The sequence below is a fragment of the Diabrotica virgifera genome, chromosome 1 (genome assembly GCF_917563875.1).
Source record: "Diabrotica virgifera virgifera chromosome 1, PGI_DIABVI_V3a".
Classification (NCBI taxonomy): domain Eukaryota; kingdom Metazoa; phylum Arthropoda; class Insecta; order Coleoptera; family Chrysomelidae; genus Diabrotica; species Diabrotica virgifera.
Window position 1 is genome coordinate 278,964,984 of NC_065443.1, and position 26,088 is coordinate 278,991,071.

General features: G+C 34.3%; 1 protein-coding gene across 1 annotated transcript in view; it reads left to right on the forward strand.

Moving 5' to 3' along the window:
- Window positions 1–26,088, forward strand: part of LOC114333880 (uncharacterized) — a 99,221-nt gene that overhangs the window by 62,833 nt on the left and 10,300 nt on the right. The window contains exons 8-9 of the mRNA XM_028283875.2: window positions 9,180–9,343; window positions 14,364–14,695. Of these exons, the coding sequence (XP_028139676.2) occupies window positions 9,180–9,343; window positions 14,364–14,695 (496 nt within the window). The remainder of the gene's footprint in view (window positions 1–9,179; window positions 9,344–14,363; window positions 14,696–26,088) is intronic.

Consider the following 26,088-nt stretch of genomic DNA (forward strand, 5'->3'; position numbering starts at 1 on the left):
AGAACTTTTTGATACATGTCAAGAGAGATAAAATGTTAATATTTTGCCTGTCATAGAAAAAATTATTTTTGCCACAGAGTAAAACAAGATATTTTTCAACTATATTATTTATCTATGGGCAAACTGCATTAAATGCAATAGCCCACCGAACGGGCAAACGCTATGAGTGGCCTATGACGTCAGACCCCAGCTCTCGCTTTTGAAGTTGTTTGAAACGGAAATTTTAGGCGCGGAACTTTGATCAGATTTTGTACGTACACTATTCATTGTTAAGACGTAATATTTTGAATATAACATTTTAAAACATAAATTAACAATTTTATGCAAAAAAAATTTTTAGTGCAAGTTCCCTATTGTAGCTACCTACCGCAAGAGCTTTCAAGTTTTTGTTATGCAGTGAGTACCTATAATGAAGTAATACGTACGACAATAACTAACTAATTAGAGTTGATTTAATCTTACTTCAGTACCACTTAAATTTATTTCAATTTATTTCGCGTTAAAATTGTTTTAGTAAGAGGAAACCATATATAATTTTTGTCATCTGTCATAGTTTAGGCATGATTATTCTATTAATATAAGGGTAGTTGCTTTTATAGCATATATTTATGATGATGGAAAATAATAACATATCAGCATAAAAAAATTGAGATTTATAATTTGAGTTGTTCAGAAGCACAGTGGCCTAACTGTAAAATTGATCTTTTGAGATAATGGCAAATATGGATATGTGCAAAAAATTTAATATTTCAGTTTTATACATCGGATTAATTTTTAAAAGAGCAAACAGTAGCGATCAACAGGTATCCACAAACGCGTTCCAAAATTACGGCTCTAATTTTGAATATTTTGTCGAGATATTTGGCACACATATTCGTAATGTAATAAAGAATGGCGGTACAGAGCCCAATTTCAGAAATATGTTAGTATGTGGAAATTACACTATAACCAAATAAAATATTGAAAAAAGAAGCCTGTACCGCCATTGAAAGACAAAAAACTACACTTTCTTAAAATAAACTTTTTTATCCCGTGCCTAGATTTTGTGTCACATTGGAACTAATAAAAATCGATTTTTTTATAACAAGAAATCGAACGTCACTGACTTGGCAACATTTCGCGCCTATGTGTATAAAAATTATTGTTTTTGATAGTATAAACGTCACTGTCAGTGTCGAATTACCGACGCAATGTTGCCTCACTTTTGAAAGTTCGCAGAATTTTCGCAATCTTGGACCGCGTTTGTTGCTACCTGTTGATCGCTACTGTGTGCTCTTAAGCAGCACAAATAGAGAGTTAAGCCAATATGTTGGTATTTGTCCCATTTCGTGTACTTATTTAAGGCGTGAATTTTTTTCTATATTTCCACGTATCTTATCCATTTTGTTAGTATTTCATCTTATCGTGTGCAATAAATAAATAATAAAGACATCTGATTTGTTCTTGAAGGTATACTTTTTCTTGTCTCATTTTAATCAAAATTAATGTCTTATTCAATTAGATACCACGAAGTATAAAGTTTAGATTAGATAATATATTTAGTTTAGTTGTAAACTAACTGTTACACTTTCCAGGTGATATCTTTGGCCTAATATTATGAAAGATGCGTAAGTCCAGAATATTCAATTTTTAGACCAACCAAGTTAGTAAAAAATAAGCCCTTTTTCGACATAATTGAAAAGACGAGGTTTGACAGTTGAAATGTGTAGTATGAGATATTACAAAAAGGCTACCATCTTGGGATTCATCAATTTTTAGTGGAACATTTTTTAAATAAACAATCAAAACGTCAAACTTAGTTTTTTTCTCATGACTTAAAAACATGTTTATTTAGAAATTTGACGTCCACAGGTAACTTTTTTAGAAAAAAAAGATACATCGAATGAGATACACCAAATTAAAATCGGTTAATAAACAAAAAAGTTATTGCAAAACGGACGACAAAATCACTGTTTTTGAATATTGTTAATAACAATTTTAGTGTTTATTAAAATATGTTTAAATATACCTAAACTTGAGGGCATTATGGTGTTTGAATGGTGTGCAAAAAATGGTCCAGATCTGTTAAACAGTTTTTGCAAAATTTAATTTGTTTTTAAAATTTTTTGAAAAACGAGCTAAGTTCTGAGGCTGGTCCAGTTAATATGGCTGAATGTATCTCAATATTCAGGGACTCATTTCCTTCGTTAATATGTATACTAATACTCTATGAAAAAAAAGTAAAAAAAATTACATGTACGTACACAAAATTATTTGTTAATAAATAGCAGTTTTTAAGCTTATAAACAATTACAATAATTTCGTAGAAATTAGATCAAATTAAATGGCAATAAAAATACTGAAAGCTGGTAAAAATACACAACTTCTAAGAAAAATTTTTAGGTCCTACGACCCTTGGGGTCTAAGATAGCCCCTTTTTTTTTGAAAAAATCGCTGTTACGTTAATTAACAACACTAAGATCTGAAATTAACCAATATTTTATAAGAAAAGTCAAAGTTTTTAACAAAGTTTTTTGCAAGAAAAAATGTTAAAAATTTAAACAGTGTTGTTATAAAGAAAGAGTATTTTGCGTTCCGACTAAAGTAAAAAAAAAATGATGGGCGCAGCCGAATGAGAATAAATTCGCTGACTAGAGATAGACCGTTGCAGCCCATTTTTAACATTAACAGTATACCGGATTTGAAGCTTAATATTATATTTATATATTTTGGTAGAAACTTGAATTTTATGAATATTATTATGTTGCACATTTATTTAGTAAAATTATATTTTAAATAAATGAATTTAAAAAATAACAATAAAAAGGCCACAAAGTCAAAATATGCAACAGAAAAAAAGTTACGCGACCTTATAGACGAGTGGTACGTGGTACTCCCCCAAAAAAAACGCTCATTTCTCGAGATATCAACGACGGTGTGGTGAATGGCTAATTTTGGTCTTACTTTATACTTTTTATGGTGCTGAAAACGAAAATGAGTTTTATTTTGAATTTTAGATGGGAAAACATTGTCAAAATCGCAATTTTACCCTAAAAATAAAAAAAGATGAAATCACGTTTTTCTTAAAATTAAAAGTTACACCACTTTTTTTCTATAAAACATTTTGTTCTCTGTACTCTAGATTTTAACTTAAAATTCATTAAACAGCTAAATTTCAAATTTTGTTACTCAACTTTTGCGATTAAACTTTGCAATTCAAGAATCTGCACCTTTTACTTCAAACAATTTATAACTTTCTTTATGGCAAGACAGAAATATTGAAGCAGGTCCCATTGTCTTCAGAAAGGTGAGAAATATATCTGTGAAAATATCAGAAAAAATATTACAATGGACAGAGTTGTAACAAATTAAACTAAAAAAACGTGATTTTTTTTTATTTTTAGGGTAAAGTTGAGATTATGATAATGTTCCCCCACGTAAAATTCAAAACAACCCTAGTTTTAGTTTTGAGCACCATCAAAAATATAAAGTATGACCAAAATTAGTACCAGTATCCCGAGAAATAAGCTTTTTTTGGGGTGTGTCGCTCGTCTTTAAAGTCACATAACATTTTTCCTATTGCATATTTTAAATTAAATTTTTTTGGAAAACTTCTTCATAAAAGATATTTTATTTCTGTGTTAATTAAAATTATAAACTAAAAAGTTTGTCACTTAACTTTTTTAAGTAAACATGAAACTAACGAAATCTGACGACAAAATGTTTAAAAATTAACAACTTTTCTTTTAACGTGTTGAGTCATTTTGGACAAATCTCCTTGTTATCTATCATTGTTATCTAAATGCTTCAAAGAAAACACAGCAAAATTTTCAAAAGGAAGTATTTACAGCGACCAAAATACAGTGAGTTAAAATTGAAAAATCATCAAAATTTATTTTTCGCATTTTTGCATAAAATTTGATTTTTGAACATGTTCCACTAATTCTAGAAAAAAATTAACTCCATATTCGGATTCAGAGACCTCGACAACATAAGGAATGACGAAAATTTGTCATTCACCTTAAAGTATATTTTTGTGGTCGGGATAACGTAATTTTAATAGTTGCTGCCGCATGCCGGTCGCCAACCGCGCCCACTATTCAGTCAGTCGACTACGAACTGTATTTTTTATTTTAGTCGGAACGCAAAATACTCTGTGTTTATAACACTCCTATTTAAACAATTTTTAACATTTTTTCTTACTAAAAACTTTGTTAAAAACTTTGACTTTTCTTATAAAAGATTGGTTAATTTCAGCTCTTAGTGTTGTTAATTAACGTAACAGTGCTTTTTTCAAAAAAGGGGCTATCTCAGACCCCAAGGGTCGTAGGACCTAAAATTTTTTTTGAAGGTTGTGTATTTTAACCAGCTTTCCGTATTTTTTATTGCCATTTAATTTGATCTAATTTCTACGAAATTATTGTAATTGTTTATAAGCTTAAAAACTGCTATTTATTAACAAATAATTTTGTGTACGTATATGTAATTTTTTTACCTTTTTTTTCCATAAGCTGTTAGCATACATCTTAACTAAGGAAATGAGCCCCGGATTATTGAGATACATTCAGCCATATTAACTGGACCAGCCTCAGAATTTAGCTCGTTTTTCAAAAAATTTTATAAACAAATTCAATTTTACGAAAACTATTTAACAGATCTGGACCATTTTTTGCACACCATTCAAACACCATATTGCCCTCCATTTTGGGTATATTAAAACGTATTTTAACAAACAATAAAATTGTTATTAACTATATTCAAAAACAGTGATTTTGTCATCCGTTTTGCAATAACTTTTTTGTTTATTAACCGATTTTTATTTGGCGTATCTCATTCGATGTATCTTTTTTTTCTGATAAAGTTACCTGTGGACGTCAAATTTCTAAATAAACAAGTTTTTAAGTTATGAGTAAAAAGCTAAGTTTGACGTTTTGATTGTTTATTTAAAAAATGTTCCACTAAAAAATTGATGAATCCAAAGATAGTAGTCTTTTTGTAATATCTCATACTACACATTTCAACTGTCAAACCTCGTCTTTTCCGTTATGTCTAGTAAAAACCTAACTTGATTGGCCTATTTATACTTTTGATGGCATCTGTTAGCATCATTCAAAAGCTATTTACAGATCTGTTTTATTCTAATATATTTTACCAGATTTTGCTAAAACCGAGAAAATGACATATGCGTAAGTCCATTAATCTTGAAAAACATATGAAATCTGCACAAGTCCTAACAAGTCCGCTCTTGTTAGTAGTCAAACTGTTCAAACGTATCGGTGCTTTTCTGATGTTTATCATCATCATGATGCATCCTCTTCTGTCCACTGCTGGACATAGGTCTCTCCCATTCTTCGCCACTCTTCACGGTTTTGTGCTTCTTGTTGCCATTTCTTGGATATTCGGTTAATGTCGTCCATCCAGCGTGTTGGTGGTCGTCCTCTGCTGCGTTTGTCTTCGCTTGGGCGCCAGTCAATTAGTTTTCTGGTCCATCCTGAGTCTTTCAGTCGCGCTATGTGACCTGCCCAATTTCATTTCAGCTTGGCTATACGTTCAACGACATCAGTGATACCTGTTATTTTCCTTAAGTCTTGGTTCCTTATTTTGTCTTTTTTTGTCACGTCGAGAATCGATCTTTCCATGCGCCTTTGTGCCACTCGCATTTTTAGTGCTGTTGTTTTTGTGAGCGTGAGACTTTCTGCTCCGTATGTCATAATAGGAAGAACGCATTGGTCAAATGTCTTCCGTTTCATAGCTGTCGGGATGTTGCTCATAAAGATGTCTCTTAGTGAACCATACGCCACCCAATCAAGTGTTATTCGTCGTTGAAATTCGCAAGTCTGATTGTCCTTGCCTATTCTGATTTCATGACCGAGATATATGTACTTTTCTATCAATGCTACCACTTGATTTAGGATGGTTAGGTGTTCGCTGGGAACTAAATTTGTCATAAATTTGGTCTTACTGATGTTCATTTTTAGACCTTGTTGAAGATACGTTTTCTAATTCTAGTAGCATTTGTTGTGCTTCACCCAGATCTTTGGTCATCATCATCAACCCGTACGCGTCCACTGCTGGACATAGGTCTCCCTCAGCTCTTTCCATCTTTCTCTGTTTTGTGCGGCTTGCATCCAGTTGCCGACAATACGTTTCAGATCGTCAGCCCATCTGGTTGGTGGTCGTCCTCTGCTCCGTAGTGCTTGTTCCACTCGACAATACGTTTTGTCCATCGGTTGTCTGACAATCTGGCGACGTGTCCTGCCCAATTCCACTTGAGCGACGCGATTCTTTCGACGGCGTCCGCTGTTTTTGTTCTACGACGTATTTCTTCGTTTGGGATTCGGTCCCTCAGGGAGACACCCAACATCTGGCGCTCCATAGCCCTTTGAGTTATGCGAATCTTGTTCACTACCTTTTTTGTGAGTGTTAATGTTTCCGCTCCATAAGTGAGTACAGGCAATACACACTGGTCAAAGATTTTCCTTTTCAGGCATATGGGTAAATCCGATTTAAATACATAGCTCAGTTTACCAAACGCTGCCCAGGCTAATCCTATGCGACGTGGGAGCTCGCACGTCTGGTTATCTCTTCCCAATCGAATTTCATGTCCCAAGTACTTATAAGATGCAGTCTGCTCAATATTTTCATTCTATCAAGAACAATATTACGATTTAGCACCAGATTAGTCATTATTTGCTTCTTGTTGATGTTAATCTTTAGTCCGACCTCTAAGGAACCGTGATATAACTTGTTCAACATTATTATTGCATCATCCATACGATCGGCTATAAAGACGATGTCATCTGCGAATCTCAAATGACTGAGCTTCTCTCCATTTATGTTGATACCATATTCGTTCAGATCTGCCTTCTTAAAACTGTGTTCTAAAAGGGTTGTGAACAGCTTTGGTGAGATGGTGTCTCCTTGCCGTACTCCTCGCTGTATACAGAATTTATTTGTTTGTTGATCAGATAGTCTTACGCTAGCCGTTTCGTTGTGGTAGATATATTTTATCATGTTAGTATAGCGATAATCTATTCGGCATTCTGTCAATGCTTTTAACACTTTCTGCTGGTTTATGGTATCTAACGCTTTCTCGTAGTCCACGAATATCAGTGCCAATGGTTTGTTGTATTCCGCAGACTTCTCGATCAAGATTTTTATTACCAGTAAGTGGTCGTTAGTGTTGTATCCGGATCTGAAGCCAGCTTGTTCTCTAGGCTGATAGAAGTCTAACTTAGCCTCCAGTCTCTTTTTGATAATTTTTGTGAAAAGTTTATATATGTGTGATAGCAGACTGATAGGACGGTAGTTTTTTTATATCTGTTATGTCACCTTTCTTGTGCAATAAAACAATGACTGCATTGTTCCATTAAGAAGGCGTTTTTCCTTGGTAAATGTATTCGGTGAAAAGTTTGGCCAAAACCTGGATAATTTTATTTCCACCTTGTTTGATTGCCTCGATCACTACTCCGTCATCGCCAGGGGATTTATTATTTTTAATTTCTGAAAGTGTCTTTTTAACTTCGTATGGTGTTACTTCTGGCATTAATTCTGATCCCTGGTTTGTGATTTTGGACAGGAGCTGATCTTGCCTTGCGTTGGTGCTCTCATACATTTCGCGATAAAACGATTCGACAACCTTAAGGATTTCGGCTCTATCCGTAGCAATGCTGTTGTCTTTATTTCGTATTCTGTACATATTTTTGTTGCCAATGTTATTCGTATTTCGCCGCAAAACTTTTAAACTTTTGTTTTCTTGAATTATTTGAATTATTTCTCTTGTATTGTTTTCTCTTATGTCTTTTCGGATTGACCGGTGGATATCTTTATTTAATTTATCAGTGTTGTGTAGTTGGAGTCGTATTTTTCCGTCAGTTGTCTTCTTTTACTTATTAACTCTTTGGTATTTTGGCTTAATTTTTCTTTATGGGTCACGACCGTCGGGCAGCACTCCTTTCGGTTTCTTTAAGTGCCTCCGTTATGAGATTATTTGCTAGTTCGATGTCTTCTATTTCGTTTTCTAAGTCTTGTATACGTCTGGTTAGTATATCTTCATAGAGGTCGTTGTTTTCTGGGGGAATCCATTTCTTCTTTCGTGTTTTGAAGATCATCTTTGTTCTTGCCAAGTTGACATTTAATTTTATCCTTGCTCGGATTAATCTGTGGTCGCTTCCTATCGAAAATTTGTTAAGTACTTCAATATCTTTAATTATTTCTTTTCTGTTCGTTATGATAAAATCTATCTCATTTTTGACACTGCCATCTGGGCTTATCCGTGTCCATTTACGCTGAGGCTTTTTATCGAAAAAAGAGTTCATCACGGATAAATTTTCCTGGTGAAAGAAGTTAAGCAGTCTTTGCCCTCGTTCATTTCTTTCGCCGTAGCCATACTTGCCCATTGCTACTTCTGCATCATCTTGTTTAAAGCCCATTTTCGCGTTAAAGTCGCCCATAACTATTGTGTAGTATGCTGGTGTAGTATGTAATGCTGTTTGTAGGCCGTCATAAAATATTCGGTAAAATATTCGGTAGATCTTCGGTAATAAGTACTATATCGTCAGCAAAACATAGATAATTGAGCATTTCTCCATCTATTTTTATTCCTCTATTTTACCACTATAGCATTTTAAAGGCGTATTCGAGGACCGCTATAAATAATTTAGGTGAGAGAGTGTCACCCTGTCTCACACCTAGCTTGATATGAATTTTTCTGGTAGTATCATGTAGTTTTACACGCATTGTGGCGTTTTGGTATAATGTTTGCACTAACTTTGTAAACCGGTAATCTATTCTACTATTGTTCAGAGCAGTTACAATGCTGTCTAATTCCACAGTGTCGAAGGCTTTGTGAAAGTCTATGAAGATAAGTACCAGTGGTATGTTATATTCTATCGACTTTTCTATGATGTTTATACATATAATAAAAAGTCTTTTCATTGTAAACGGGTGAGTAGGTACCTACAGGGTACGGGTTATAATGTCATAACATATTGATTACTAAAAAACGTGAATTTAAATTGTTTAGTGACTTTTGCAATTTTTATATTATATTTAAGTAGTTGTATACAAGTCGAGTTATGCACAGTTAGTTTTTTGACTCTCCTGTAAAATCATTGTAAAATCCTGTATTTTGGGCTGCATATTTCACATTAGGTCGACGATATGTAGTACTCACATAGTATAATATTTTTTTGTTTCAGATATTTTGGTACTTATCAGTTCACCACACCTATTTTTGTGGTTAGAGATCCTGAGCTAGTTAAAAAAATTACTATTAAGGATTTTGATCATTTTGTGAATCACAGACAAATTATACCGGCGTCCATAGATCCGTTATGGGGAAACAATTTGTTCTCTCTGGAAAGTATGTTTAATATTTTATTATACATATAACTTACTTACTTAATCAGTAGACCCATTGATCTTTTCGGTGTTGGGCCAGTCATTCAATCTTAATTGGTCCTCTTCTAAGGTGCCGGGGGTTGCGTCTAGCTCTTAATGAACTTTCTCCATTCTTTCCTATTGGTTCCCATTTGTTTGCTTCTTGCTAGGTTTTACCCTTACTTTGTAATATCTGCGAGATATCACTATTCCTTCCTTTAATGTGTCGTCCTCTTCTGTTCTTCCCTATTGGTTTTGCTTCTCGGACTCTTTTTATTTATCTGTTATTGTACATCCGGGTTAGATGTCCGAACCATGCCAATTTTTTCTCCTTAATTTTAACGAAGTGTTAATTCATTAATGGTCGCCGTGAGTCACTAATTTCCTTATATGGATATAAGCTTGGGCCAGAAGTCACACTCAATTCCTAATACGGTCGTCGCGTCGGCTGGTGGCACTAATTTCCTTATACGGTCAACAGCTTGGGACAGAGTCGATACGGGCCTACTGGTGGTGCGGTGATGATATAAACACAGCGGAAGGCGATAGATAGCTGAATTGGTATCCTAAGTTCGTGGCGAAAAGTATTATAAGTTGGTGTGTGATTAATTTTGACCATTGTGAACGAGTTTAAGTATTAAAATAAATATATTTTCGTAAATACTTGTTTAAATATTTTAATAGACGATACGTATGGAGGGCTATTATTACGAGTTTGGTTTTAGCCCGATCAGGGAACGCAAAATTTTACGAAAACCTCCAAAAAAATAAGGGAAGGATGAAAATTTGGGAATAGGTAGTTGAAATTGTACTATTGAAATGTAAATTGTAGTGTTGAAACATTACCTACTTGACTACTTTCTTTAACAAAATTTACAACGAAGGAAAAATACCAGATGATTGGTTGAAGTCACTGTTTATAACATTACCAAAGAAAAGCAGGCCCACCAAATGCAGCGATTTTAGACTAATCAGTTTGATGAGTCACACACTTAAGATACTTTTACGTATTATACAAAACCGAGTATTCCTTCTGTGCGAAACTAGAATGGGTAATAAGCAATTCGGATTTAGAAATGGTCTAGGCCAGCTGTTCTCAATCTTTTTTGAGTCAGATACCACCAAATATTTTTTATTATTTTTGGTACCACCTAATTAAATACCTATCTAGCTAGGTGATCTAATTAACTATAATTGTGCCAATAGTGGTGCTGATTTTGGCTGTTTTGAGTTTTGTGTACCACCTCAAATAATGAAATGTACCACCAGTGGTACATGTACCACAGATTGAGAACCGCTGGTCTAGGCACTAGAGAAGCACTATTTTGTATGCGCGCTCTATTACAAGAAAGTTGTGAATTCCGAAAGAACGTTTATGTTTGTTTCATCGACTTCGAGAAGACATTCGATCGAGTACAACATGATACACTTTTCGATTGCCTGCAGGCAGCAGAACTTGACCACTACGATATAAGACTGCTGAAATACTTATATTACAATCAAGTAGCCTCTATCCAAATTGGAGACAGTCGTACTGAAAAACTGCCGATAAAACGTGGAGTACGACAAGGTTGTGTTTTATCACCCACCCTTTTTAATCTGTACTCTGAAGAAATCTTTAGGGAGGCTTTGGATGACAGACAAGAGGGAGTAAGGCTAGGCGGAGAAGTAATCAACAATATTAGATACGCTGACGATACAGCCATTCTTGCTGAAAATTTACAAGATCTTCAGACACTACTAAATCTAGTCAGTGAAGCAAGCTCTCGGAGAGGCCTTAAAATCAACATTTCAAAAACAAAGTGGATGGCAGTTGGAAAGATTAATATAGATCAAGGTCGGCTTTCCCTTGATGGAGAGGAGTTAGAACAAGTAAATCATTTCAAGTACATTGGCAGCTGGTTAAATGTAAATTGTGACTCTGATGAAGAGATAATAACTAGGATCGAAATATCACGGAAGGCTTTTATGACCTGGAAACCAGTTTTATATAATAGAAACCTGTCGATGAATATTCGAAAGAAGGTGCTGAAATGTTATGTGTGGTCTGTTCTATTGTATGGTTGTGAGACATGGACGTTAAAAACCACAATGCTAAACAAAATAGAAGCATTCGAAATGTGGTGCTATCAACGAATCCTAAAGATATCGTGGGTTTCGCACACTTCCAATGAAGATGTTCTTCAAATGATAAATTCGGAACGTCTGCTCATAAGCACCATAAAGAGGAGAAAAACAGAATACTTCGGCCATATAATTAGAGGACCTAAATACCATCTGCTTCGCCTTATAATACAAGGAAAAGTGGAGGGAAAGAGATAGATTGGTCGAAAGAAACTTTCATGGCTGCGTAATATTAGGCAATGGTGTGGCTGCACAGTAGAAGAATTATTTCGCGCAGTAGCCGATAGAAAGAGATTTCAGGAAATTATAAACATGATGACGGCCAACGTCTGAATACAGACACGGCACCTAAAGAAGAAGAGAAGTTGAAATTGTCTATTATTATATAAGAAAAAGTTTACAATTCTACATCCCCTCCATTTTACAAAAATTGGAAACTACGGGGTGAAAAATTTTTTCTCGGGGGTGAAAAAATATACGTTCAAAATAAGTCCGGAATTGGATAAAATGACTAATTCTAAGTAATTTTGTTCTATAGAGTTTTTCTACTACCGTCCAAACCATTTTTTTTTGGTTAAAAATGAACACATTCACTCGCAAATAACTCGAAAAGTATTGACTTAGTGAAAAATCTCTATAGAAGAAAAGTTGTTTAGAATTAGTCATTTTATCCAATTCCGGTCTTATTTTAAATGTATTTTTTTCATCTTCGAGAGGGGGGTATTCCCCTCCATTTTACAAAAATGGAGGGGATGTACAATTGTAAACTTTTTCTTTTATAATAATAGACAATTTCCACTACCTATTCCCAAATTTTCATCCTTCCTTTATTTTTTTTGGGGTCAGATTGTTCTTTGATCGGACTATTTGGGGTGTGGAGTAGGGTGGTGCGAAAAAGTCAAGTTGATAATTCCGTGTCGCTATAGTGCGGAAAAGTTGCGATTGGTAATTACAAGAAAAACAAAAAAATAATTATTCAAATCGGACTTTATCTTCCGATCCCGCAACAGGCCTAAAAATTATGAAAAAAATGAAATTTACCTTTTTTCCAATAATTTTTATTTATCCTTGGTGTACGTTTTATTTATCGCTATAGTAAAATTTGTTTACAGTTTGCATGGTAGAGTAATAAAAAAAATAGATTTATGCATTTAACGAATATCTTCCGATCCCGCAAGGTCAATCAAAATCTATAAAAAATTGAAATTTTTCATGATTTTGATAAATTAACAAACATTTAGTTATCTCATTTTTCTGTTACATTGTGAAGCTCTTCGCTTGTTTAGATATTGTATGACAATATTTAAACAACCCAGAACTCAAAACGAGGGGGTGGTTGCAGTTCTAGCGCCACACGCACCCCTCTCTCCAACCAACCAATGAGTGTGTGTTTTTTACATTATTTACATATGTACATTTTTTTCATCTGTTTGTGTCCAGCTCCTAAACATCAACTTTGTATTGTGATTTCTTGGTAAAATCTGGCAGCATGGACCTTGATTTAAATGTTTTCCTGATGAATCCATCTGTTGATTGGGGCCCACATACATTAGCATTAGACGATGCTTCCGTGGGCAACTTTAGACACCGCTCGTCAGCTTGCATGTGGCAGGGATAGTTTTGTACATTCCAGTCTGGCATGTCTCCCGATGTAATGCAAGAAGTTATATATTCATTTGAAACTCTTCGAAGAACTGGTGGAGAAGATAGTTTTGTAACATTCCAGTCTATTATTTCGGTGTAGTCCTGTGGTTGAAAATTTAAAGTAGGAGGGATGAAATTTCTAATACTTTTGCCCTTAGCTTTAGTCTGTCCGGCTTTTAACACTCTCCTTGGCCCTAGCTCTCTAATGTTTTTTTTTCTTTCTCCCTACTACTTGAAATTTTAAAGCACAGGAGTAAACTACAATAATAGACTGGAATGTTGCAAAACTATCTTCTCCACCACTTCCTCGAACAGTTTCAAATGAAGATATAACTCCTTGTATTACATCGGGCGACATGTCAGACTGGAATGTACAAAACTATCCCTGCCACAATCCAGCTGATAAGCGGTGTCTCAAGTTGGCCACGGAAGCATCGTCTAGTCTAATGCTAATGTATGTGGGCCTCAATCAAGAGATGGATGCACCAGGACAACATTTAAATCAAGATCCATGCTGCCAGATTTTACCAAGAAATCACAATGCAAAGTTGGTGTTTGAGAGCTGGACATAAACAGATGAAAAAAAAATGTACATATTTAAATAATGTAAAAAACACACACTCATTGGTTAGTTGGAGAGAAGGGTGCGTGTGGAGCTAGAAGTGCAACCACCCCCTCGTTTTGAGATCTGGATTGTTTAAATATTGTCATACAATATCTAAACAAGCGAAGAGCTTCACAATGTAACAAAAAAATGAGATAACTAAATGTTTTTTAATTTATCAAAATTATCAAAAATTTCAAATTTTTATAGATTTTGATTGACCTTGCGGAATTGGAAAATGTCCGTTAAATGCGTAAAACAATTTTCTTAGTACTCAACCATACAAAGTGTAAATAAATTTTACTATAGAGGTAAATAAAACGTATTCGATAGATAAATAAAAGTTTTTGAAAAAAAGGTAAAATTTCATTTTTTTTTTTTGATAATCTTTAGGTCCGTTGCGGGATCGGAAGGTAAAGTCCGATTTGAATAATTATTTTTTTATTTTTCTTGTAATTACCAATCGCAACTTTTTCGCACTATAGCGATACGGAATTATCAACTTGACTTTTGTCGCACCACCCTAGTGTGGAGTTTCATGGTTTCTTCCCGGCGTTAAACATGGTTTTTTTTTATCGTTGACTGAGTTCACCTGTCATGGTTGGATCATAATAGTTCCTATGCATTTTAGGTCAAAGATGGAAAGAAATGAGAATGATATTGAGCCCGGCTTTCACCAGCAGCAAAATGAAAAACATGTTCAAATGTATGATGGCAGAGGCAGAGAAGTTTGTAAACTTTTTCGAATCTAAAAAGGAAAATATTATAGAGTTGGATTTGAAAGATCATTTTAACCGATTTACATGCGACGTTATTGTATCAGTAGCTCTTGGAATAGAACTTGATACGTTAAATATGCCTTCCAACGAATTTTACGAATGTGGTAAAGAATTTACGGACTTTACTGGATGGAGATCGCTGCTATTTCTAATAGTGTTTATTGCACCAGAGTGGATCATTAAGGTACATATACAGGGTGAGTCACCACTAACGGGACGGAAGATTACAGCGAAATGGTAAAAAATTTCAAAAAATTTATAAATTAATAGTTTGTAAGTTGATTAAAGCTACATTTTAAAATTATTTTGAAATATACAGGGTGTCCCAATAAATGACGGCGTATCAAAGTTATATTTTTTCTTATGGAACACCCTATATTTTATTGCATTTTTTAATTATCCGAAAAAATAAGGTATAGTTTCATAACACTTCCCTATACCTATGTACAGAGTGTTCTGAGTTATGTTGACTTTTCTTAAAATGTAGAGTTTAAAAAAAAGGCTTATTCTGAAGTTAATTAAGAAATTATAAAAAAAATTGCTTTACATCTAAATAGTTGGATATTGTTTGAATGTATTCCATGATTGATTATTACAGATTTATTTACAGGGTGTTCACAATTTACAGTTTCATTGTTGGATCATTCAATGTGTCATATGATTTTTATTTTAAATAGAACACCATGTATATTAGTAAATAGTTATACTAAACAAATTTACCTCTTTCGAATGGTATATGGATATCCTATACCCAGGTCTCATAGTTTTTGCGTAATTTACAATTCTTTAAATTCCTAATCTGTAAATCTATTTAAAAAAAAAGATGTAGTTAATTAATGTCATTGTATCGCATTGTCATTGAATGACAGTACGGTCTGGTAATTATCTTATAATTAATGTATTCCATGATTGATTATTACCCATTTATTTACAGGGTGTCCAAAATGTAGTTTAATTATTGGATTAAACAAAGATTGGATTAAATAAACAAAGTTTCCTCTTTCGAATGGTATATGGATATTCTATAACTAGGAGTCATAGTTTTTTTGCGTAATTTACAATTTTTTTAAACGGTAAATCGATTTTAAAAATATGTATTTATTTTAGAGTCACTCTCGATTTTTAAACCCACTATCTTGGCATAGTTGGTATAAACGAGTGTAGTTGTAAATAAAAATGTATACTTACTTTTAGTTGCTGATGTGTAAAATAAATTTTTTCGTTATGGTAGGGGAGCCCAAGCGGGGATTTTTGCAGTTACTCGAGCGCGTCAGATTATCATATGGGGAGAAACCTGGTATCTTGTAGATGTACCTCTACCATATATTGGCTCTTAGCACAGGGGAGTTCGTTAAGGGGGGGCCGAAAAAAATATCTATCCTTAAAAAAACTCGAAAATTAAATTAAACAATGGCAAGCGCCCATTAAAATGGAAAACTTTACTTAACTTTTTTTGGTTTTAGGACCTTCTCTTCACAACCCAATAGGTCCCCAAAGCGCTCGAGTGACTGCACATTTAGCATCCTTTGCTCCCCTACCATTATTGAAAATAATTAAATACATAACGAAACAAAGAATTTAATTAAAACAAATACATAAATAATACAAAATGAACAACAAATTACTATAAGTAAAAAATTATCAGTTATGTAATAGATGTTCAAAATATTTGCTTTCTTGTGCATTACAACAAGCGATTTTATCTTTAAATGATTTGCTTACATCTTACATTATTTAACATAGATGGTGTTATAGACGCAAAAGCGTTCGAAATTCTTAATTGCATATCATCTGGAGTAGTTGGAAGTGTTGCATAATATACAATATTTTTAATAAACCCCATTTAAAAAATACACCTTTGTCAATCCTGGTGACCTAGGTGGCTTTCGTAGATAGCGTGATTGTTCATTTTTTGGTACAATTAAATTTGAATATCATACACGAATGTTTATATTTTTGATAATTACCAGACCCTACTGTAATAAAATGACAATGTCACACAATGACATTAATTTTAACTACATCTTTTGTTTTAAAATCGATTTACCGATTAAGAATTTAAATAATTGCAAATTACACAAAACTATGAGGCCTAGGTAATTCTCCTACAAGAATTATAAAAACTTCATCTACCATAATTGATTATACTGTCTCAGATTTTTCACCCCTTGATGTCCACTCTACAATTATTAATGCTGGACTATCTGATCATGAAGCAGTTTATACGAAGTTTAATATATTAAGCAAACCCTCCTCGAAAACCCGACGTTTAGGCAGGATTTTTTCCACCCGGAACTTTCGTAATTTCCAAAATTTATGCTTAACCGCTGAGTGGCGCTTTCCTGCTATGGACGTGGATAATAATTTCAGTGCTTTTTTAGATAAGCTTGTCTGAATCTTCAATAAAGCATTTCCTTTAATTGCAATTAAGCCAAAACATCGCAAACCCTGGACTACTAAAGGTATCCGAATATCTTCCAAGAATATGCGTTCTCTTCTCTATATCAGGAAATTTACTACCAACGTCTCTCTCGCTGAATATATCACCAAGTACAGGGCAACCTATCTTAAACTTATAAAATCAGCTAAAAAAGACTAATACCATAACCGTCTGGGAAGCTCAAAAAGTGTTGCAAAAGAAACTTGGTCCATAATAAACGATCTTCGAAATAAAACCCACACTGCTCAGACAATTTCCCTTCCAGACCCTGAAAATCTAAATGAATACTTTGTTAATGTGAGTAAAAATATTACATCAACTATTTTGCCACAACAAGATCCCATTGCCTATCTCCCTAATTCAAGGAAGGTCTCGAATTCATTCTTTATAAAACCAATCGATAAATCTGAACTGATCCAAACAATCAATAGTATCAAAAGCAAATCTTCCTGTAGTACTGATGGTCTATCAATAAAAATTTTTTTTTATCTCCCAGAAAATGTGTTAGAAGTCCTCATCTCACTAATTGATGATTCCTTTGAGATAGGTAAATTTCCAGAGTGCCTAAAGACAGTCATCATCATTCCTCTTCATAAGGGTGGTGAAATATATCATACCTGCAATTATAGACCTGTTTCACTACTACCGGTTCTCTCCAAAATTATTGAGAGACTCACAAAAGCCCGACTTATGTCCTTTCTAGTTGAAAACAACATTTTATCACAAAATCAGTTCGGCTTTTTAAATAATAAATGCATCACTGATGCCATCTTTTCTGTACTACATGAGGTTTATCAAGCACTGAACAATAATCTTCACACTGCCACCGTTTTTTGTGAATACGCCAAAGCTTTTGATTGTGTAAATCAGCGATACTCAAAGTGTGTTCCGCGGAACCCTAGGGTTCCGCGATACCCCTGTAGGGGTTCCGCGAGAATTTAGAAAAAAATTCAAAACACCTCTCTCTGTTCGACTTTTCTGACGCGGTATAGCACGATTCACGATGCGTGGTCGAACCACAGGTCGAACTTAGTTGCCTCCTGTTGCCTCATACAATTTTACTAGCCTGTTACCGCCGATACACGACTTGGTTGGTTGGGGTATTCTTTGGTGACTTAGTCCTTAGTCAACGATGTCCTCAGTCGACGATTAGGGTTCGGAGCGATGATTACCTACCTACTAGAAAAAAATGTTTATTTTTCTACTGCTTTATTCTGATTGTATCAGTTTTGTACTTTTGTTGTTTGTGATCGTACGTTATTTTGTGGTTTTTAATAAAGAAGAATGGAACGTTGGCTTAAAGGCGTTAAACGTGATGCAACAACATCTTCTACCGAAGCCGAATGTTCGAAAGCAGTACGCGCAGAGTATACAGCAATTACCGGTCAAGACGATTATGAAACGACGTCAAGTTCCACTGTTTCAAAGGCGAAAAATAGGAAGTATGATGACACAGTTTCGGATTTGTTGATTCCAACGGCTCACCTATCTGCATTTTATGTAGTAAACTGTTTCCTAATAGTTCCAATAGCACCTGCTAAGTTGCGCCGACATTTAGAAACTGTACACCCCGAGTTTAAAAACAAGATTAAAGAATGTTTATACGTAAAAAAGAACAGTTATTGGAAAGTCAAAAAACTATAATGCATGTAACCAAAACTTTCAATGAAAAGGCCACAGAGGCATCATATTTAGTTAGCTATCGCATGGCACAAGCAGGTGAAGCGCACAATATCGATGAGAATTTAATAAAACCATGTGTGTTAGAGATAACAAAATGTATGCTCGATGAAAAATGTGCAAAGCATCTTCCTCCTGTACCGCTATCGAACGATACTGTTTCACGGCCTATTCATGATCTGGCCAGCTACGTCAAACAAGAACTACCTAGTTACACGTCTACAAAAAACACGATTCGCCTTGCAAATAGATGAGTCTACTGATGTCGCTGGTCTGGTTATCTTGCTGGTTATCGTGAGATATCCATATGAAAGTTCTTTTGATGAAGACATGCTTATGTGTTCACCGCTGTCCACAAACACAACCGGAGAGGAAATTTTTAATAAAGTAATTATGTTTTTTAAGAAAAATAATCTCAGTTGGAACGATTGCATTGACATTTGTACAGATGGGGCCAAGGCGATGACAGGTAAAACAGCAGGATTAGTGTCACGAATAAAAAATAAAGCTCCTAATTATAGCTCCAGCCATTATATCCTGCATAGACAAACACTTGCGATGAAGCAAATGCCGTCAAATCTAAAGTTAGTTATGGATGAAGCAGTAAAGAGAATTAATTTTATCAAATCACGACCATATTCCCGATTGTTCTCATTATTGTGTGAAGATTACGGCAGCAAATATAAAACACGCTGCTCCATACAGAAGTGCGATGGCTGTCTCGGGGTAAAACTTTAACAAGGCTATTTGAACTTAGAGCCGAGTAACAAATGTTTCTTTCAGATACTTATTTCAATTTGAAAGACCGTTTGTATGATAAAACTTGGTTGTTCCGACTGTCTTTTAGAGTTTTTTTATTTTAATATTATATTCTATTATTATACTTGTTATGTAAGTAAGTAATAAGTAACTGTTACATTGGAATTTGATTATGCTTATTAATATATGCTTTAATTAATTAAAAATACACTTTTAAAAACTATTGTTTTATTTTAGGGTTCCGTTAAGTATTTTGCTTTCCAAAAGGGTTCCGTCACCAAAAAAGATTGAGAACCGCTGGTGTAAATCATAACATTTTGATGAAAAAACTAAATTTCTACGGAATTCGAGGTATTTCTTTAGATTGGTTCCAATCTTACTTGGATGATAGGAAACAACTGGTTAGAGCAAATGATAGATACTAGTCTAAAAAACATTGTATGTGGGGTACCTCAAGGTTAACTATTGGGTCCTCTACTTTTCCTTATCTTTATTAATGACATCACTAGTTTAAAAATCGATGGAAAAATCTTTCTTTTTGCTGATGATACCAGTATCACTTGGAGCAACTCAATTATTGCAACTCTTCATGCTACTATAACTTCTGATCTACTTACAATAAAAATCTGGTCTGACTCTTATTTACTCTCGTTTAACGTAGATAAAACAGTAGCATTTTCTTATAAAGGAGCTCTTCAACCCTTACCTCTTAATAACAGCCAGATCAGTACCGTTGATTCTGTAAAATTTCTTGGTATTTTTTTAGACAGCAACCTTAAATGGTCCCACCATATCGATTTGTTAAAGAAGAAACTATCCTCAGCTTGCTATGTTTTAAGATCTGTTTCGAATGAACTCAATTTAGCATCTTCCAAAATAACATATTTTTCTTTATTCGAGTCACATCTTCGTTATGGTCTTCCTTTTTGGGGTTCTGGTACAGCTGCCCAATTCGATGTTATTTTCAAATTACAAAAAAGAGCAATTAGATATCTGCTTGGCCTCAGAAGAACAACACATTGTAGAAGTTACTTCAAAGATCACGGAATTTTAACCCTTCCATCTTTGTATATTTTAGAAACTGTTTGCTTAATTCGTAAATACCTACATGTCTTTCCACCAAGACCTAAGCATGACTACTTCACGAGAAATTCTACGTTTGACGTCTATATGCCGACCCCGTCCTCTGAATTAGTAAAGAAATCTATTTTATATTCCGCAAAAAAACTTTACAACCATCTCCCTCTACAACTTAAATCTGCAGCATCTTTCCCCAAATTCCGTAAACTGACAAAAGCCTACCTATCTGAAAGACCATATTATTCAGTGGAAGTATTTCTTAACCAATAACTAAGAAATTACAGTACCCTTTGCACAAGTAGTATTTTTATTATCATTTTTTTGTCTATATTTGGGTGTCATATGCAGCAGCTTAACTTTTAAACTTATTAATTACTAGGTAGACTATGCATTTGCAATTTACTTAAATTTTGCAATTGATTATTTCTGTTTAACTTCATTATTATTGTTGTTATTGTAAATATATTGACGATTTATGTAATTTTAGTAAATTGGATTGTTATTGTTTTGTTTTCTTGACTTTTTATAAGCTTTGTCGATAAAATTGTACAATTTTTCATGACAATAAAGCATATTTCTATTCTATATTCTATTCTAGGTATAGAACATCTATACACCATTCGAAAGAGGGAATCTGTTTAGTATAATTATTTATTAATATACATGGTGTTCCATTTAAAATAAGGATAGTATGATATATTGAATAATCCAATAATGAAACTGTAAATTTTTAACACTCTTTAAATAAATGCGTAATAATCAATAATGGAACACATTCAACCAGTATCCAGCTATTTAAATGTAGGAGTAATTTTTTTATAATTTCTTAAATAACTTGAGAATAACCCTTCTTTTAAAACTTTAAATTTTAAGAAAAGTCAACATAACTCCGAACACTCTGTACATAGGTATAGGGAAACCTTATGAAACTATTCCTTATTTTTTGCGGACAATTGAAAAATGCAATAAAATACAGGGTGTTCCATAAGAAAAAATATAACTTTGATACGTCTCCATTTATTGGGACACCCTGTATATTTCCAAATAATTTTTAAAATGTAGCTTTTATCAACTTACAAACTATTCATTTAAAAATGTTTACAAATCTTTTACCATTTCGCTGTAATCTTCCGTCCCGTTAGTGGTGACTCACCCTGTACAATACATACCGTGTGTTAACTTTTATAATATATACTATCGGTATACAACGTTCTCCGTCTTCCGGTACCCATTCGCCATTCCTCTCTGTCCGCACATTGATCTACTTGAAGACCTCTTTCATCAATTCTTCTTCTTCTTTCTCTACGGCACTACAGCCCAAATTAAGCCTTGGTCTCCTTTATTTTTTGCCTCTAACCTTGTTCGTCTGCCTTCCCAGCGCTTTCTTGGCTTTACAAACGGTCTCTTTCCCTGCATTCTAGCGTTCTTTTTGGTAGCCTATCCTCTCCCATTCTTAACACATGTCCGGCCCATTGCAATCTTTGTATTCTAATGAAGTCTGACATGAGTGTTTCCTTATAAAGTTGACAAAGCTCATTGTTGTATCGAATTCTGAAAATTCCGTTTTCTCTCACAGGTCATAGTATTCTCCTCAGTACTTTCCTTTCGAATGTGTCCAGTTTGTTTTTGGATGTTTTGAGGACCCATGCTTTACTGCAATAGCATGCTATTGGTCGAATTAAGGTTGTATAGATTCTCATCTTTGTATTTCGGTGGACACTTTTAGACCGAAATATATGGGAGAGGACGAAATAAGCTCTGTGACTGCGTTATTATCTTCCGTATTTCTCCATCTTCTGATCCGTCGACATGTATTTCTACTCCCAGGTATGCAAACTTTCCAACCGTTTCAATGTCATCTTCACGTATTATGATTTGTAGGACTATATTCTGTGTGACTATCGTATGTATCACCATTTTTGTTTTTTCTGTGTTAGTTTCCAAACCTATCCTTTTCGTTTGCGGTTTTAACTCTGCGTATAATTTTGTGCTCTGTTGATGTTCTATTCATAATAAAAATCATCGGCATAATGCCGATGCGTTTATCTCGAAATCGCGATTTAAAATACGTTTATCTCGAAAATAGTTGAGTTTATCGAGATGAATGTACCTTTCTTAAGCGAAAATATTAAGAGAATAAAAGTTTTGCTTCAAAAAGTATATAGAGTGGTGGATAAAAAAATTAAACTTATTTAATGAGCGCTGAAAGACGTATGTGGCCTGGGTCATTATTTTTGGCGGCGAATTTAGATTTCTCATCCCAAAAAACCCCGCTTGCTAAATTTCGTGTTGTTATCCCATATATGGTCTTTTTCATGAGCATTTTTCAGTGCGGCACAAATGATAGAAAAAAAGGTATAGTCCTTTTCATGAAAATTTTTCAGTGCGTAACAGTTTTTCGATTTATCTCTAACGCATTAAATTGTATGTGACAGAAAAAAAGGCACGTCGGTGATTACAGACATTTATAACATTTCTTCTAGTTATTCTAGTTGTCGATAGATGGCGCCATAATCAAAAAAGAATTATTTATTAAATAACATAATAATATTATCAATATAATCTGTACAATTTATAAGACTATACAAATCAAACAAAATACCATTTTGTAAATGAAATAGACACAATTGATTTTTTTTATTCCAAATTGAAAATAAAATGTGACAACTGTCAGATTTAACTAAAATGTCATGTTTGAATAAATGTCATAAATGTGTATTATCACGGACTTACCTTTTTTTCTATAATTTGTGACGCACTGAAAAATGGTCATGAAAAGGATAATAAGTCCGTGATAATACACATTTATAACATTTAGGGCCGGTTGTTCGAACGCTAATCAACAATGATCACTATCAAATATTTAATTACTGTCACCAACTGTCAATGTCAACTTTTATTGGGTTGTTGCAAACATAATTGATTATAATTATGAGATTAGTTAATCAATTAACATAACAATTATTAACATAATTGATTAAGTAATTTCTTAATTGTAATCAATAATTATGATTTCAGCACCCCAATCAAAGTTGACATTGACAGTTGGTGACAGTAATTAAATATTTGATAATGATCATTGTTGATTAGCGTTTGAACAACCGGCCCTTATTCTAACATGACACTTTAGTTAAATCTGACAGTTGTCACATTTTATTTGCAATTTTGCATAAAAACAAATTCATTGTGTTTATTGCATTTATAAAATGGTATTTTCTTTGATTTGTATAGTCTTATAAATTGTACAGATTATATTCGTAGATATATTATATAATTCGTAAATAACTTTTTTTCGATTATAGCGTAATCTATCGACAACTAGAATAAATGTTATAAATGTCTGTAATCACCGACGTGCCTTTTTCACGTGTCACATACAATTTAATGCGTTAGAAAGAAATCGAAAAACTGTGACGCACTGAAAGATGCTGATGAGAAAAAGAATACCTGTCAGGAAATATTCAAAAATAAATAAAATAAAAGTTTTACTTTGACACTGTGCATTTCGTTTATTATTAACTTTCGTACTAAGGTAAGTTAGCTTAAATCGACCTATTTTAAACTCAGGAATCAAAGGTTAAACTATGGCCCATTCTTTACCAAACACCCTGTATAGTATAGTCTGTTCCTTTTGACTGAGTCATATGCCTGCTTGAAATCTACAAACAAGTGGTGAACATCAATATCGTGTTCCCATGATTTGCTCAGTCTGCTTGACTGTAAATATTTGATCCAGTGTCTATCTTCTTTTCTTTCAGTCGCAGTGGTCGGGTATTTTCTCTTCTTGCCATATGTCTTTGATGAGCGCGTGGACGTGACTTGCTAGGTGGTCGCCACCTACCTTATATAGTTCTGCTTGTATAGTATGCGGCAAAATAAACAGTACTGAAATGAAAATTGAAATGTTTATGATTATTTATATATCTATTAGTATACATGATATAGCCTTGCAAACATTATTCACGACGACGCCCGTTCCCGATAAAACAGACGTTAAAGATGCCCTCTGGCCAGTAGCGGATCTACGGGGAGGGAAAATGAGGAAATTTCCTCCATAACAAGGTCCAAAATTAACGAAAAAAATTTTTCAAACATAAAATTATATTAGCTGACATGAAATCGAAACCACAGAAAACAAATCCAACCCAATTAACACGCTAGTTAGGAAAATTAAGCGAACTTAAAGCCTATAAGTTATTATTTATGTCTTTTATGTAATCTGAGTTTATCTTTTTTATATTTTTTGGTTGGTTTTTCATTGGAAGTTCCACCCTAAGGCAAATTTCTCCTTCCAAGGCAAATTTATAGATCTGTTCCGTTTCTAGATCCGTGCCCCTGGCATAAAAAACCTTTAATTCTAGTCCGCAATTCCGAAATGGATCAGCATTTTCCATATGTACGCATCTGATGGCGTTAGTTCTGGTGAGTGGCAACTCCCAAAATGATCGCGCAGTATTCGAAAAGACTCCTTTTAGACCAGGGCATTTAGCACTAAAAACACCCGAATAAATAAATTTTTAAATACAATACCTAGAGACTTGCAGTTTTTTGCAATATGTTCAGGATGACGTCAGGAAAAAAGTCTACTATTCAAAAATGGGTGGAAATGCATAATTGCGCTGTAAAGTGCATAAAATGCATCCAAAATTGCATAAATATAAAAATAAAGTCAAAATCAGTAAAATATGGAACAAAATTTATTATTTGATGGGCTTTTGGGGCCACTGAATACGATTACGCCATCAGAATTGATCCCCGGATCACCTGGTGCCCAAGGTCACGGCAAAAGACGTCATCTTCTGGAGTTTCGATAGTTTTCGGCATTAAATCGATGCAAACGGATTACTCACAGGTTTTAGGGGTCGCTAGATACCAATATGATATCGGACTGGACTCTCGGAGTACCTGGTGCCCAGGGTCGCTACTAAGGCACGTCATCTTCTGGAGTTTCGAGGGATTTCGGCACTAAATTGATGTATCTGGACTACTCGGGGGGTTTTTGAGGGGGTTAAACACGAAGATGTCATCAGGACAGACCTTAGGATCATCTGGTGCTCAAGGCCACTGTAAGGGACGTCATCTTCTGGAGTTTCGAGGGCTTTCGGTATCAAATTGATACAAACGGACTACTTACGGGTTTTTAAAGTCGCTAATCACCACCGACTCCCTGTGCACTTGGAGACCAAGCTCACTGCAAGGGGCGTCCTCTTCTGGAGTTTGAAAGATTTCGGCATTATATTGATAAAAATGGATTACTCGGGGGGTTTTTGAGTCGGTAAACATGAATATGCCATCAGAACAGACCTTTCGATCACCTGGTGCCCAGGGTCACTACAAAGGACGTCATCTTCTGGAGTTTCGAGGGCCTTTGGTATTAAATTGATGCAAGCGGATTACTTACGTGTTTTTGGAGTTGCTACACACGCTTATGAAATCATAATTGGACTCCGGAATTTCTGGTGACCAGGATCGCTACTAAGGAACGTCATCTTCAGGAGTTTCGAGGGTTTTCGGCATAAAATGAATGCAAATGGATTACTCGAGGGTTTTCAGGTCGTTAAACACGTATATGCCACTAGAACAGACCCACGAGGCACCTGGTGCCCAGGGTCATTGCA